At 36.9% G+C, this 16,698-nt stretch overlaps 1 protein-coding gene across 1 annotated transcript in view; it reads right to left on the bottom strand.

Annotated features, from left to right (window-relative positions):
• MYOM2 (myomesin 2) overlaps positions 1–13,030 on the bottom strand; it is a 155,710-nt gene extending 142,680 nt beyond the window's left edge. Inside the window, exons 1-2 of the mRNA XM_069065405.1 lie at positions 12,895–13,030; positions 3,521–3,639 (exon numbers count right to left, since the gene is read on the bottom strand). Of these exons, the coding sequence (XP_068921506.1) occupies positions 3,521–3,627 (107 nt within the window). The 5' untranslated portion in view covers positions 3,628–3,639; positions 12,895–13,030. The remainder of the gene's footprint in view (positions 1–3,520; positions 3,640–12,894) is intronic.
• Between the last annotated feature and the right edge of the window lie 3,668 nt (positions 13,031–16,698).

Raw genomic sequence — 16,698 nt, 5'->3', positions numbered from 1 at the left:
CCTGTGTTATTTGTTACTGTTTTGGTGTTGGGTTTGGGGTTGGTTGTGATTACTTTGGGGGGGAGGTGGGTGGGGGGGGGGAGGGGGGATCTGTTTAGTCACATACTTACCAGGTATGCTGTATTGGAGATTTTTTTATCAGTTACGGTCAAACTAGATGTGCAGTGAGGGACCTGCCAGGTCAGATCCTGTGATTTTGGGGGCTGATCTACACTATCAGTCCTTATTCGCTCCATGCTCAGTTTATGCTGTACTGAGGATTTAAGAGAAAGCCTGTACAGAGTTATCTTTTGATGCCCTTGAAATTTTCCATTGTCACTGGCAGTGAAAGTGAATCTGTTGATTTGTTTTCTACATGGAATAGCAATATAAACATGACTGCAATGAAATCTTTCTAAATATAGGGTGTTTTTAGCAGATACAGACTTAGCCAAAGTGGCTGGAGGGCTTCTTTCTCTGAGAGTCCCAACATCTTCCATCAGAAACATGTGAGTAGTGTCAATTCTATTATCTCTGTCAAGTAGTCTGATAAGTTATAGCTGTCAAGAATGTGGGTAAACATGGCCATGAGGGATTAGAGTGGCCACATACTCCCATAATGGTCTAAGAGCTGTTGACATAGGGAGCGAATGTGGAGGCATGAGGGTAATGACAGTCAGTGGCCTGGAGTAAACTGCCTACAATTGCAGGTAGAAATGTTATTAGGGCTGGTGAGGGTTGTACTATCTCCTCAGCTACCAGCATTAAAGTACTTTTCCAGAAATGGTTCATTGGTATTGGGTAAAGGAGTCAGTGAAACTATTCTGCCTTCAGATTAATTTCAATTTCATTCCTTTCTTGCCTTATGTGTAATTTATGTGGTTTCCTATGGATTCTATCCATGGGATCCAAACTCCATCACCATGTGAGCATATGTGTGTATTCCCCAAGAGAGTAAGGATCTCAGAGCACATTGGCTGGTCTTATACATGTTTGGATTACAAGTATAAGCTTAGAGTGAGACATATTACATCCCTCTATTCACACTATAATCCACATATACTGGCCTTGCTGTTCATCACATATGATACTCCATTCCCCATCTCTGCTTTTTTGCACTGGCAGTGACTGGAATGTTTTCCCTCCTCAACTCTACTTCTTCTAAATCCTGGTTTCCTTCAAGATGCAGCATAAGCCCACCATTATGGATCTCCCTCACCATTAGTGCTTACCCCTCTAAAGTTACCTTGTATCTAGCTTATATGTATCTTCCACATACCTACATGTGAACATACTGTCTGTCCCTTTCACATGTAAGCTCCTAGAGGGTCAGAATGATTTCACGTTAGTCTTTGCAATCCTAATGATTAATGCAATGCTCGACACATAGTTGGGTGTCATATGGGATCATACATTTCTGGAAAGGACCTTAACAATCATCTAGTTCAAATCTTACTTATATTTTATAGCTAAGGAAAATGAAAACATTGGGTCAAGTTGGTTAAATAACTTGCCCAAGATTACCCAGGTTGTGAGTGGAACAGCTGGGACCCAACTCTCGATTTTCCGATACCAAATGCAAAACTCTTTCACTATACTATCCTTCCTCAAGTCAATTAAGATCACTATAGGAATTATAAATTATAATATTACACCCCAGGATTATTTAGGTAGTGAACACCTGAGATCATCTTCTGTTATGTTTCTTCCCATCCCAGTAAGAGTATAGTCTTAGTAGCGGAAGGACCCCCTAACCAATAACAACATGAGTATTATTGACTGGATTGAACATTATTGGGAAGACAACACTTTGGGAAAGGAATAAAGAAATAATGGAATCTACAGTAAAAGGAATATTTTTCTGTGATAATTTTTATGTTGGACTCCATTCCATTTCTGCTATACATTCCATTAGTTTCCCTTTTCAGTATAGTCCTCTCTATTTCATTCCTTTTTTTCTGGTGAATTTTAGAAGAAATATTGAGAAATATCTGTGAAATGAAGGTGTTAGATTAGATTACACTTAAAGTCCCTTAAAAATTCAAAACTCTACCATTCTATTATGGTGGGGAAAGGGGATAAAAAGTAGAAAAATTAAGTTCAATTGGCACATCCTATAATGTCCAGGTATCCAGGACCTATTATCAAACCCCAATCAGTAGAACATGGGAAGCTAGGTCTCTCAGCGGTTAGCACAAGGCCTGGAATCAAGAAGATCTGAGTTCTAATCCAGCCTCAGACACTTACTAGTTGTATGACCCTGGGCAAATCACTTAACCCTGTGAGGAGGAATTCCTCATCTGTAAAAATGAGCTAGAGAAGGAAATGGTAAACCACTCCAGCATCTTTGCCAACAAAATCCCCAAACAGAGTCATGCAGAGTTGGATACAACTGAAACAAATGAATGACAATAATCAGTGGAACAGGCAGCTCAAGTCAGGAAGACCCAAGTTCAAATCCAGCCTCACTTGCAAACTGTGTGATCCCGAGTAAGTCACTTAACCTGTGTCTCCCTCAGTTTTCTTGTCTGTAAGATGGAAATGGTAGTAGCATTTATCTCACTGCTTGATATGAGGATAAAATGAGATAATATTTGTGAAGTCCTTTAAAAACTTTAAATTGCTACATAAATGCTAGCTTTTATTGTTGTTATTGTTAATAATGATAATATAATAATAATAATAATAATAATAATAAGTTGTTGTTATTTTTCGGTTGTTTCCCTCATGTCAAACTCTTTGTGACCTCATTTGGGGTTTTCTTGACAGAAATACTGGAGTGATTTGCCATTTCCTTCTGTAGCTCATTTTACAGCTAAGGAACTGAGGCAAACACCTCGATCACACAACTAGTAAGTGTTTAAAGCCAGATCTTCATCAAGAAGATGAATTTTCCTCATGCTATCATTTCCATCATTCTATCCACTGCATCACCCAGCTGCCCATAAAATTTAGTTTTAAAATTATTAATAATAGCAATAATATCAGCTAGCACTTACATAGCACTTTAAAGTTTGCATTATTATTAATAATAATAACCAATAATATATTGTACAGTAGGAACATCAATGACTTTAAAGTCAGAGGACTTGGGTTCAAAGCCCACCTTTGATGCTTAAGTATGGAAGCCACTAGAAGCCCAGAATCCTATCAGTTTTAGATCAACCCTCTTTCACATGCTATCTATGTGTGACCTTAGGCAAGTCATTTGCCACCCCTGGGCTTCAGTCATCTGCAAAATGACTGGGTTTAACTAGAAGGCCTCTGAGGCCCTTCTACCTATAAATCCCTGATCTATCCTTATCTCAAAGTCTGAACTAGTAGATCTCCAAACTGGATTTTGTCACCATGCTATCTGTCTTCTCTCCACAATGCCTTGACCTTCCTAGCAGAAAGACAAGTATATCTGGAATGACTAGCTCTTCCTCTGCTCTGTGACTTTATTGTCATCTTCTTCCCTTCCCATCCCCAATGCCCATAATTGCATTTTGGGGCACCTTGGGATAAACTCTGGAGTGGCTGCCAGGGAACTTCAGCTTACTTTTTGGCTGCATATTCTTCCAGCAGATACCGTGTCTGAATATTGCGATACGACTGGTCAAAGTGTTTGTGTCTCTTCTGGTAGAAGGGGACTGCCACTGATGACATTTTTGCTTCTTCCTGGAAATGAGGAATGACACTTTAGTGTTGCTTTAATGAGAACTCTCAAATACATCTGTGATTCTCTAGTCAATAGTATTAACATGCATTATAGCCATAAAATATAGGCCTAATCTAGTTAATGGGCCAATATGGGAGGCTTTACATAACTCAAAGAATATACATAAATTAAAAGTCATTAAGATATTACTCTTTTATCCTTTCTTGGAATTTGGTTTCCCCACCTGTAAAATAATGCTGACTTGCATGATCCCTTAAGATTCCTTTCAGTTCCATTAACCAATGAGAGCCTGGAGATCATTAGGTTTAAAATAAAACTGAAAAAGGATAGTATCCCAATGAGTGAGAAAATTATCCAACTGGGGCCAGACCTCCTGAGCTTAGGCCTGGACACTGAATATAGGAAATAGATTTTTATACATTAAAAACAATTTGTCAACTAAGGCCAACTAATTAAAAGTAAATTTTAATGATACAATATTAGATAATCTGATTTTTAATCAGATGAAATATCAAGGACGTTTCAAGTTGAGAGGGCAAGAACAAACAGGTACAATTCCCTGAAATCAGAAAAAGAGGTGTCCCACTCCCCAAAGTGTTTGTAAATAATCAAAGGAACATGGAAACAATAACTGATTGATTAGGATGGGACCAGTTTTCAGGAAAGACATAATGATTGCTCGAGATGTACAATTGTAAGAAAACTCCTTGCATCACTCTTTGGATATGACTCTGGTCAGCATGACCTAGGTCCTTAGTTAAAGGTCTCTAAAGAGCAGGTAGAGGTTGTCCAGTTTCTTAGCCATACAGGGCCAGGTTCAAACAATGAAATAAGGTTGTCTTCTAATTCCCACAATCCAATAAAGTTTTCTCACAAGACAGAAGTTAGACTAGACCCATAATTGAATAGAAAGGAAACTGAGCTAACTCCAGAAGTGAGTCACAATGTGGAATCAGTGTGGTTCACTTAATTTCCACAATTAACCACTTGATAGCCTAATTAAAATTTTTGTTCCATGGGGGCACATGTCTATCTGTGGGTTCTCTGGGTCAAAGAGAATGAATAGTTTAATGGCTTTACTTAAATGATTCCACATTGTTTTCCAAAATGGTCAGACAAATTCAAAGCTTAGCCACCTACATATTAGTGCGCCTATTTTCCCATAGTACTCTCAAGATTGATGATTTTTTTTGTCATATTGCCAATTTACTGGGTATGAAGTTGTGTCAGAATTTTTTTTTAATTTCTATTTATCTTATTAGTGATTTGGAATGATCCATATAGCTGTTTAATGATTTATAATTATCTGTTTTCAATCATGTGAGCTATTTGTTCATATCCTTTGATAATCTATTATGATTCTTGATAATGTTTATTTTTGTTTCCTGTATATCTTAGAATTTGACCTTTATCAGAGATATTTTACAATAATATCTCTCCCTATTGATATTTTCCCATCTTATTCAAGATGTACTAATTTTGTTTGTGCAAAAGCTTTCAATTCCACATGATGAAATTGCATGCTTTCTTTTTTATGAGTTCTAGCTCTTGTTTGGTTAAGATTTCTCCCTAGCTGTAGTTGATAAAGATATTCTTTTGCTTTTTAATCCAATTTTTATTGTGTAATCTTTTATATTTATGTCTCATATCCATTTGGAACATACTGGGTTTTATAATTTTTTCAACTATTTCAAAGATAGGGGAGTATGAACTTAATATAGTGAACTTAACAGGATTGTTCCAGATGGCATGGGAGGTCTTGGCAATGCCAGCATTAATTCTGGTTGCCATATTTTCAGAAGAACATTGACAAACTTGGATTTGTCCAGAGGAGGGGAAATAAGATGGTGGAAGAAATGACAGTCGTGCCATCTATTGAAGGAACTTGGAATGTTTAACGTGGAGAAGAGAAGACTTAAGTAGGACATGGCAGTTGTCTTCAACTGTCTGAAGGGCTATCACATTGAAGAGGGATCAGAACTATTCAGAAGTGGAATGGACTACCTGAAGATAATAGAACTGTATTTATTTGGATGAGCTCAGACATTCTCAATTGCTGCAGACTTAAGAACTAAGATCAATGGTTGGTTATACTTGAGCAGAGATCAAGTCATCCACTGTCAGTGATGTCTTGGGTTTATTAATCTCATATAGCTTGCATTAAAGGGCCTCTGAGACCCCTTCCAAGTCTCAGGTTCTGTTATCAGCAAGAGTTTAAATTGTTTTGACCTATCCTTTGAGAACTCAGTTACCTCTATGTCACAATGAAACACCAGGACATTCTACTAATATTTGAATTAAAATGCATTATACAAGCAGTTTCTTTTTTCCCCCGGCAGATTTACCTTCTAAATAGAAGGCTACTTAATAGAAAATAAAGAGCTCCAGATTGTAAATCAGAACAGCTGGGTTTAAATCCTGCCTCACTCACAAATCATGTGATCTATGATAACAAGCCACTTTTCAGGGCCTTAATTTCCCTGTATATATTGGAATAGATCATCTCTAAATCTATCATTTCATAATTACATTTTGATTATTTTTAAATGTAATATGAGTTTTCCTTCCCTTGAGGCAGTGGGAGGGAAAGGGGTGACCCAGAACTACACTGGATAATTGAGGTCAGGCCAACCTTAAATTTATAATTTGCATCAGAAAAGCCACAAAGTGTATATAACCCAATGATTATATTTAGTTTCCCATTTTGAAGGCAATGCCCATGGTAAAAGGTCAGCATTATTCAAGCCTTCTGGAAACAGCTGATTAGGTACCCTTAAAAAAGCCTTACCATACCTCCCACAGGCAGGCACATAGTCAGCACTCAATAAATACTTGTCAACTTAATTTGACACTTGTTTAGTTTCACAAACAATGTGTGGACACACAGTTATTCAAATCAATGCATAGAAGCAAGGGATGTACTTTTGAGCCATTAGGGAAATAGAGCTATATTAAAAGAAAGTTTCCTTCTATTCCTAGATCCACTCCTTAGACAAATCATACATTTATTCTTTACCTTCATTTCTACACAGGCAAAGCATAAGCTTTAAGGTGTGCCTTGGACATCCTTTGATAATTATAGTACAGCATGTCTTTACATCCTTGGAAGTAAGGTTTCATGGGCTAAATAGAAACCTGCATTCAGTTCTAATCTCTGAGCCTGATGGTTTAGAGTTGGGTTCCATGGTTTCCAGACCTCCTTGTAGGAGGAATTCTTAGTGAGGTACAGATGGCCTAGATGGGCCTGTAAGACACTTTCCAAATCTTCCATTCAATGTTTCTTTTGCAAATGTGCCTACTGTTCCAGTGTGCTTCTTTTTCTGACTTTTCTCAGTCCTATGCCCCATGGAGATTCACACTATAGCACTGACCTCATCCTGAATTCCTCCGAAACATCCTGAGTCTGCTAACACACAGCTGCTGCTGCTGCTATCATTTCTACGTCTCAGTCAATCCTCTGCCAAGCAGGACTTTAAAACTGTGTCTATACACACAGACCAGTCCCTGCCATAGTGACTACTTCCATACCCAGCCAAGTGCTATGGTATTCTTTTGGAAAAGGCATCCCCTTTAAAGGGGATATTTAAGTGTAAAATATAGAACTACCTTTTTATGATGAGAGGGAACCTTAGAGAGCATCCAATATATACCCCCTCGCTTTTCAAGGGAGAAAATCAAAACTAAGAGAAGGGAAATGGTTTGCTCAAAGTCACACAGCCAGTTAGTGGCAGAGCCAGAACTAGGGCTCAGATCTTGACTCCTAACTCAATGGTCTTTTCACTAAACCACACTGACCACATGCAGAACTACACCATTTCAGATCTGATGGATAGTAGTGGAGATTCACAAAATGGTCCCGACTGGGAGGAGAGACTATTCTGCCACTTGGTCACACTTCCTTTTTGTTGTCTGTGCCTCCTCCACCACTAAACCCCTTTTCAGCAACTCTTTTTCAAATTAAATCTTCCTTTCCCCCAACTTTCCCTTGCTGGGAAAAGCAATTCTAGATAGACATGAAACTGTCAATTCTATGGGTCACTAGGAGTTTTTGCTCACCAAAACAGTGGCAGTACCTATTTTCTAATACAGGGTGTCCCAGAAGTCTTCATGAATTTTAAACTTTTAAAACCTTTTTAAGCTAAAATAACTTTTTGAGCTTTAATAGCTTTGAACTGCACCAAGACTTTTGAGACATTTTTATCATTGGACTGTATACATTTTCCCTTCTCACAAACATATCGACAAACATTTATTGTCTTCCATGTGTATACAAGTCACAGTGCTACATGCTGGAGAGAAATGACCTGGTTTTAAGCCTCAAGTATCTTACAATCTATTAGGAGAGATAGGGGAAAGATTAGAGTAATTGAAATAATATCTAGCATTTATGCTTTAAAATTTACAAAGTAGTTTACAAATATGATCCACACAACAACCTTGACAGATAAGTGCTATTATCTCCATTTTACATATGAGGAAACTGAGGCAAATACAGGTTAAATGAGTTGCCTGGGGACAGACAGCTATTAAGTGTTTGAGTCAGGATTCAAACTCAGGTCTTCCTTACTCCAAGTTCGGTGCTGTATCCACTGTGCCACCTAGTACTTACCTCACAAACTAAACTAAAATATAAATTAGACCATGTTATATATAGAAGGACAAAGTACTAAAGGTAAAGTTAGGAGGGAGAAACTATTTCTAGCTGAGAATATCCAGTAGTAAGTTACACTACCACAATTCAGGGTTAAGAGGGTTATAAATGATCACCTAATATGATCTAGTCCTGAAAAAGCCACTTCACAAACTTGGGTTATCCAGTCTTTTCTTGAAGACCATTCCTCGAAGTGAACCCATGACCTTTTGAGGTAGCCCATTCCACTTCTGTTAAAAAGTTAACTATTAAAAAAAAAGTTTTGGTTTTGTTTTGGTTTGTTTTCCTTTAAAATAGCTAGAACTTGTCTCTTCATAACACCCATATATTGCAATTAATTCTGCCCTCTGGGATCAGGAAGAACCCATTTAATCCCCTAGTCTCATAACAAGCTTTCAAGTACTTGAAGACAGCTATTATGTCTGCACTGGCTTTGCCAGGCTAAACATTCTTTATTCTTTCAAACATTTCTTAAATGGCATCATCCCTGAATTGGACCATGAAGAAAACAGGAAGGATTTCAATTGGTGTCATTTCTAAATGACCTCTTGGAATCCAAAATGTTAGCACTGAAAGGGACCTTGGTGCCTGCTCAGTCTAAACTCCTCAATTTTTCAGATGAGGAGACTGAGATTCAGAGTACTTCAGTGACTTGCCCAAGGTTACAGATTCACTGTATAATGGAATCAATATTAAACATATCAGCAACAAGCTGTTCTCAATAGCTGATGACTATAACATTTTATCCTTGTGTTATAATTCTTTAACCTGACAGGGCCTTCCTATAAGTCTCTTAGAAGTAAACTGAATCTAAAGTATACCAGTTATTACAACTTTTTTCTTATTTGATATGCCCAGAAATTACATTCCCTATTTGCAGTAGATTTTTGCTCTTTCTATCAGAAAAGGCTTTCAAAAGTATCAATTGTTTCTTCCCAGAGTCAGGAGTTGAACTCAAGTCCCAAAAAATGCATTTTAAAGTCTTGGTAGATAGAAGTTCTAAATGCAGTAATCTTTATACATCATCCTGCTTCTTCAAAATTATCTCTAAATTATATTTTAGGAGGAAAATCCCTTCTCTGCGGCACTAGCCTTTGTGAAAGAGGGAGTAAAATGTAGTGCAAATAGGGAATGTATCTCCTGGGTACCCTAAATAGAAAAGAAAAAAAAGTCATAATAACATGTGGTTTCTAGGCTCAGTTTGCTTCCTGGTGACTCTTAAAGAAAGCCCCAGTCAGGTTAAGGAATTACAACATCAGAATGAAATGTTACACTGTCATCAAATATTGAGGACTGTTTGTCGATGTTATGCTTAGCGTTCATTCCTCTCTGTAAGGAATATTTGAGACCAGCTCTCCCATGCCATCTAAAGACACAAGACAAGAATCAGGGGCAATGGGTGAAAGTTACAGAGAGGCAGATTTTGCCTTGATATAAGGAAAAACTTCTTAACAATTAGAGATATGCCAAAGAGGAATGGATTGCCTGGCAGCAAAGCAGATTTCCCCTTCATCAGAAGGCTTCAAGTAAACCAGCTGTCCAGAATATTGTAAAGGGAATCTGTTTTCAGTTATAAGTTGGATTGAATGGCCTTTGAGGTCCCTTCAAATTCTGATATTCTCTGGTTTTGTGATTCTGTGAAAGTATTTTAATATATAAATTTAAGGGAATTGCTAAGTATTTATTTCAGTTTGATGAGTATTGAAGAATCATTCATAACTTGAGTTAGTTAGCTATTATCCTATGCTTACATGAAGGATATGTGATTGCATCCATATGGGGGAACTCCTGGAATGGGAACTCTCTCCCCTGATATGGGTCACAAACCATTTATGACTGAAATCATAAATTTAAATTTGTCTTTAAGGCCAGAAGGGACCTTAGATGTTATCTGGATCAACCTCTTGATTTTAAAGAAGATAAAACTGAGTCCAAGGTCACATTGGCAGTACCTAAGACTCGAAATGAATCCTTGTCTTTCTGAATCCAATGCCCAGTTAGTATAAAGCTAAAAATCTGAATTTCAATAAATATACTGAAGGCCTAAGTGAATGTTATTTTGTACCTAAGACAATCTAGTGAATAATTAATGTAACATTTCTGTAGGAATTTGATCTTCACAAAGTAAATTTCTTACAGTCACTCCATCAAATTGATTCCTTAATTAGTATTATTCTTAATTTGCAGATGAGGAAAACTTCACAATTGAAAGATTAAGTGGTTTTTTACATTCATAGAAGTAAGTGGCAAAGCCAGAATTCAAACCCAGTTGTTCTGACTTCAATTCCAACATTCTTTCCACTACACCATGGGTCACAGGATGCCTTATGGGTCCTTATTCACTTTAGTGAAATTCTTTAAAAATATTATCCAAAAAAAATCATCATAGAAGGGTCGCGATTATATGTAAAATACAGGAAAAATCATATCTTTAGAGCTGGGCTTCCAGCCCAACTTATATTTTGGATAAGGAAATCAAGATCCAGAAACGGGATATAACTCACACAAGGTCATGGGTAGTAAGTGTCAGAGCCAGGATTTTAATCCAGGATTTAACCACGACTCCCAGGCTCCTTCCACTGTATTTTATTGCCTCTCTTAATCCTCAATGATAAATTCCTTTGGGATTTGACAGACGACCGGTCTCAGGAAAATGACATTTTCCCATATTTTTCTCAAATATTTTTCCAAATATATTATCACTTACTAAAACTTTTGGAGTCATGCGATAGGTGATTTCAGGAAGTCTTCAACTAAGTTAGTGTACTTTTGCCACAAAGAAGCTGAAGCTTAATTGTACGTCATTTATTACACCTAGATGATTAAGCAATGAGTGTAAGACAGAATAACTTATCATTTTCAGAAGAGGTACACTTTCCCAGTAACTGATATAATGCTTATATGGTTCAGAAACTGAGTGAATTAAAAGTAGTCTCATATTGTATTTTATATGATAATCATCTCCAGAGAGGTTTTTTTGCATTAATTACCTAAGAGCCATTAAGAGTCATTGCAACATACAGAATAGAGGGCCAGGCCTAGACTCAAGAAGATGTGGGTTTGGGGCAGCCAGGTAGCACAGCAAGTAAGAGCACCGGCCCAGAGTCAGGATGACCTAGGATCGAATCTGGGCTCAGACACTTAGCACCCACCCAGAAACACCTGGCCGTGTAAACTTGAGCAAGTTACTTAACCCCAATTGCTTAGGGGTGGCCAGGTGGCGCAGTGAGTAAGAACACCGGCCCCAGAGTCAGGATAACCTGGGATCAAATCTGGGTTCAGATACTTAGCACCACACCCAGAAATAACTGGCCATGTAACCTTGAGCAAGTTACTTAACCCCAATTGCTTAAAAAGAAAAAGATGTGGGTTCAAATCCTGCCTTTTATATATGCTATCCATGTGACTTTGACCAAGTCAATTAATCTCTCAAAGCCTCAGTCAGCTCTCAGAAACTATATAGTTATAGTGAGTTGCAAATATGGAACAGTTAGAGTTTTCATACCAGGTATTTCCCACATCAAGGAAATCATATATCTAAATCAAGAATAAGAGCAAACACACACACACACACACACACACACACACACACACACCCAGAACATCCTTGAGTCCACCTTGATTTAATACCTACCTAACCCAAAATGCCCCAACTTCATCTACTAAAGAGATTTACCAAGAACACCTTTAAAAATTTTAGCTATTCTCCTTATAAATTCTCTCTTCTCTCTATAAATACAACTATCTTCTAACCAAGGAACAAAATATATGAAATGATTTAAGATACAAAAAGCTAGGTGCTTCCAATCATTGCAACCCCTATTATCTTTCATTAGTGTCCATTCATTGTCTCTGTGTGCAATCATCCAATTCTACTATTCCTTTTTGCCAGGTATAGTTTCAAGGTTAGGCAAAGATTCTATTAGAAGTAATTTTGCTGAAAATGTCAGAAGTTTCTTAACACATCAAAAACAAAGAAAAATCAGCTCTCTAATGGCTAGAGTTTTAAGGCAATTACTTGAAAAATCTTAATATGACCAAAGTACTACCCTCTTCCTCCTACTCTAAGGAGCCCAGAGTAAATGATCTGTATTTCTTTTCTTTTTTTGTCTGATTTCTTATCAAATGCCAAAGAGGAATAATTTAAGTCCCCAGGTGGGCAGCATAGTATTCTACTTTACATTATTTCTACTCTTTATTCTCCTAGGGAATTCTTTCATTCAGACAATTGCAACAAAATTCCAAATGCATTCTATCTGTCTAGAACTCCCTATAAGTACTGTAAAAGTCCCCTAAATAAAGGTATAGAGCACAAATTACTTTAGAGAACCACTGGAATGTTGAAATAATAATGGCCATCACTGTAGAACATAAGTAGACAAATATTATTTAAACCTGGTCAAAGAGTTTCTATCCCCCAAAGACCTTTGGAACTTCTCTAATAATGCCCCTCATGCACACATATCTCCAATTTTTGCTTACCCTGAAATTGGTCAGGTTTTTCATTATGAGAAAGACTTATATGAAAGCATTCACCTAAATTATTATTTGTTCCTATACTACATCAAGTTTGGGGGGGGGGAGAAAAGAAAAGAAAACTTACCTAATGAGAAATTTAAATAGCCCAAGAGAAGAGGCGATCTTCCCCACCCAGCTCACCAAGCTCTAGCTGAGGAAAACAAAAATAATTTCTGTCTTGAAAGCTCCTGCCCATTCCCTCCCCATTTATGGCCAGAGAGTATGCTATATATAGAATAGAGGGAGATCTTCTCCACAAATTGACATCTACATAATAATTTCTAAAACTAATCTCAAGTAAAGCATATCTTTCCAATTCCTAATCATTACAAATTTTCCCCCAAGTTGAACACACTTCAAAAAATGGGAAGGATGGAAGAATAATAAATCATTACTGTACCCCCAACATAAGTATTCTTTATTCCACAAAAGATTATAATAAGGGAAGGAAAGTATCAGAGGTAAAAAAAGACATTTTTAATTTTTTTTAAACTTTGATTGTTAAATATGAATTCACTGCTGAGTTTTAAACCCTCTAAGCCAAATGTCAGTCCCTCTGATTTAGACACTGTGGTTCCCTGGCATGTAAAATGACACTCCTTGATGAGTCTTTAATGACTGTTTGAATTTCAATAAACATTATTGCCATTTGTTAAGCCATGTCAAACAAATAAGAAATCCCTCTGTGAATCAGAACAGGGAGAGATTCCAATTTCTGGCCATAGTTTGCTGAATTCAAATGTTTTTCAAGTAATAAGTATTAGTGTCACATGTTTTCATCCCAGATTAGTTATTTTTTTATTTTAATCAGCAAGATCCCCTGTACATCATGAAAATTATCTTTTATTTAGAGTTGTTGTCACATACTGTACCTAAACAGAAGCATGTAGTGTATCCATATTTATATATGGCATGTATCCTGATGTAAACAAAACAATCTGTACATTCGTTCAACAAATATATCTTAAGTGTCTATTAAATGCAAGGATAGTTAAAATATAACTTAGAATATGAAAATCCCCTAAGACATACAAAGTACAATGAAATTTATGAGAAAGAAATGCTTACTTCCCAGTGGGAAAACCATGCAGAAGGTAGTATCAGAATCATTCCTTGGAGGGCAAGTGGGGGAACTCAGTGAATCTCTCTAATTGAGAACATAGACTCAAATTAGGAAATAATTTTTTTAAAGAGTGGGTCAAACTGATTTCACAAAATTCACACACTAAAAGCACATGCCTTTTATTTATGGAAAAGTTCTTCATTCTCTTCTTTAGAACCTATTTATTCTCATTTTAGATATGATTCTTATGAGTGTGGCTGTTTGGATCCTGATCCCATGGAAAATTAAATGTTTGGAAAGGATAGGCACAGGAACAGAACTAGAAGATTTTGTGGAGAGGCAGTGTAAACTCTGCATGGGGCATCAAGAAATTTGTTCTATTCCCAGCTCTGCCACAAGCTGTGTGACCTTTATTAAGTCACATCAGGTCTTTGTACTTCTGGTTCATCAACCATATAATGAGGAGATTGAACTATTTAATCTTTAAAGTCCTCTCCAGAACAGAGTTTATGATTCCTAAAGGGAGATTACAGTCATGAAACAGGAATACGAGCTCAAAAATCACAGGTGTCTGGGGCCACTTAGTGTAAATGTATCATCGTATTAGATATTAACCATACTTTTGAAAACAGTACATTTTTCCATGTTTAAATCATATGATCTCCCAAGTTATGGAAGTACATTACTCTCCATCTATAGGATAAATTTAAGTATATATTATATGCAAGGCACTGTGTCCTAAGCATATCTCCTTTTGGGAATTTCTGTAACTATGGAGTAGTTCTGTTTCTCAGTTTATCAATATATTTATTAGAGTTCATCATTCTATCAATAGAGCCAAGACCTAATGCCTATTTCATGTAAAAAAAAAACCTTTTAAATATTTTGGGGGATGGCTAATTTACAGGCTGATAAAAATGACTAGATCTTATAGACTTACCTATAGTTTTTCTGACTTTGATTTGGCATAGTCTTAAGCAAAAAAAAAAAAGTGAGTTTTATCCCTAAAAGTTACACTTTTAAATCATCAGTACTTCAATCTTTGTATTATCTTGGCCATGACAAAGAATTTTGTCATAATTGCAGTTAGCAACTGTTTGGGTATTTGTTAGGGATGTTGCTTGTTTGATTGGTCTAAGCACTGTTCTTTTGCCTTCAAGTAGCCCCACCTTAGTGGAATCTGGACCCACCCCTCCAGTTGCCATATCTCTTACAAGAGATCTCTTAGAAGACCTTTCCTGGTTTTCTGTGAATTATTTATATTTTTCACAGTGATAATATGTCAATTTTGGTGGGGTGTTGCTTTTTGTTTGTTGTTGTTGTTTTTCATTTTTGATCTGTCTTTATGCCTTGGTAAAAGTGATTGTGGGTTTGAATAATCCTTGAAAAACTTGACTTCACACAAACAGCTGCTACCATATGTATAAGTTATTGATATGTGCTATTTAGGAGTGATAACTTTTTTTATAAAATTGTGTTGCCTTCTGTACACATTTCTATTTGATTAGGTCCAGAAACCCTTTCAAGCTTTGTGTTAATAAGCAAAATTTACTTATTTCCACATCAAAGACTGCCAAATTACAATTTCACTGTCATTGATTGGACCATATCTCTATAGAAATTATTGCAAATCTGTGCCATGTTGTGTCCATTTGTCATACTTCTTCTACTTTCATGTAAGTCCTTGTTGGTGAATCATTCTAGCTGCTTCTCATACCAAACTTTCTGAAGTTCACTACAAGTTTTTGCACTAGACCTTTTTTACTTCATTCATTCATTTGTTCATTTATTTATTTCATTGCTCACCTTCTGGGTAGATCTTCATTTCTTCATGTTAACATTCTATCCAGCCTTCCACCCAGGCAATCTTGCTATCTGGATGGATGAGAAGAAGAAAGGAAGGAAATCCAAAAGGCTTGAAAACCAAAGTGATCTCCAGTATCTAGCTAGTTGGTTGGTTGATCATTGTCCTTCATTCTCAAAAAAGACCAAAATAACATCACTATGTTAGAGTCGAGTCAAGTATTGTCTGACTATCTTATCTGACTATCAAGTATATCTGATATATCAAGTATGGCTGATCAGATCAATACAAGCTCAGAAGGCTTTACCACAAGTTGGACACAAATAGTTTGTATGAATATTTGGAATGGAAATGTCTCTAAATTTGCACATCTCACATATCTTTTGAGCTACTGCAATTCTGCTTTGCTCATAGAGGACAGTGCCTTCCTTGATGCAGGCACACCATGCTTTGCCAGTGTCTCCCATGTCATGCAAGAGATACCAAAGGTCTTCAGAGAGACCTCGAGAATGTCCTTGTATCGTTTCTTCTGACCACCAAGTAAGTAGGCACATGAGTACCCACCTTGTGTGAGTTCCTGTAAAATAGTCTTTTAGGCAAATGTACATTTGGCATTTGAACAATGTGGCCAACCCATTGGAGTTACAAGCTCTGTAGTAGAATCGAATGCTTGGTGGTTTAGCTCAAGAAAAGACTTACGTGTCAATACTTTCTCTTGCCGGGTGATCTTCAGAATCTTCCTAAGACAATTCAAACATAATTAATTCAGTTTCCCAGCATGATGGTGGTAGACTGCCCATGTTTCAGAGGCATATAACAATGAGGTCCGCAGAGTGGCTCTGTAGATCTCAGTTTTGAAGGTAGTCTAATACCTCTTCTCTCCAACACTTGCCTTTGCAGTCTCCCAAACAGTGAGCTAGCTGTGACAATGCATGTATCAACCTCATCATCTCTGTGAAGATCAGTGAACTTATCCACAGTATTCACTATTTCTCCATTTGCTGTAACCATCGGTTCCACAT

The sequence above is a fragment of the Petaurus breviceps genome, unplaced genomic scaffold, assembly GCF_028583685.1.
Source record: "Petaurus breviceps papuanus isolate PSGF00001 unplaced genomic scaffold, PetGlider_PUasm1.0 90686, whole genome shotgun sequence".
In the NCBI taxonomy this organism is placed as follows: domain Eukaryota; kingdom Metazoa; phylum Chordata; class Mammalia; order Diprotodontia; family Petauridae; genus Petaurus; species Petaurus breviceps.
The sequence above is the reverse complement of the archived record's forward strand: the minus strand, read 5'-3'. Positions and strand labels throughout refer to the sequence as shown.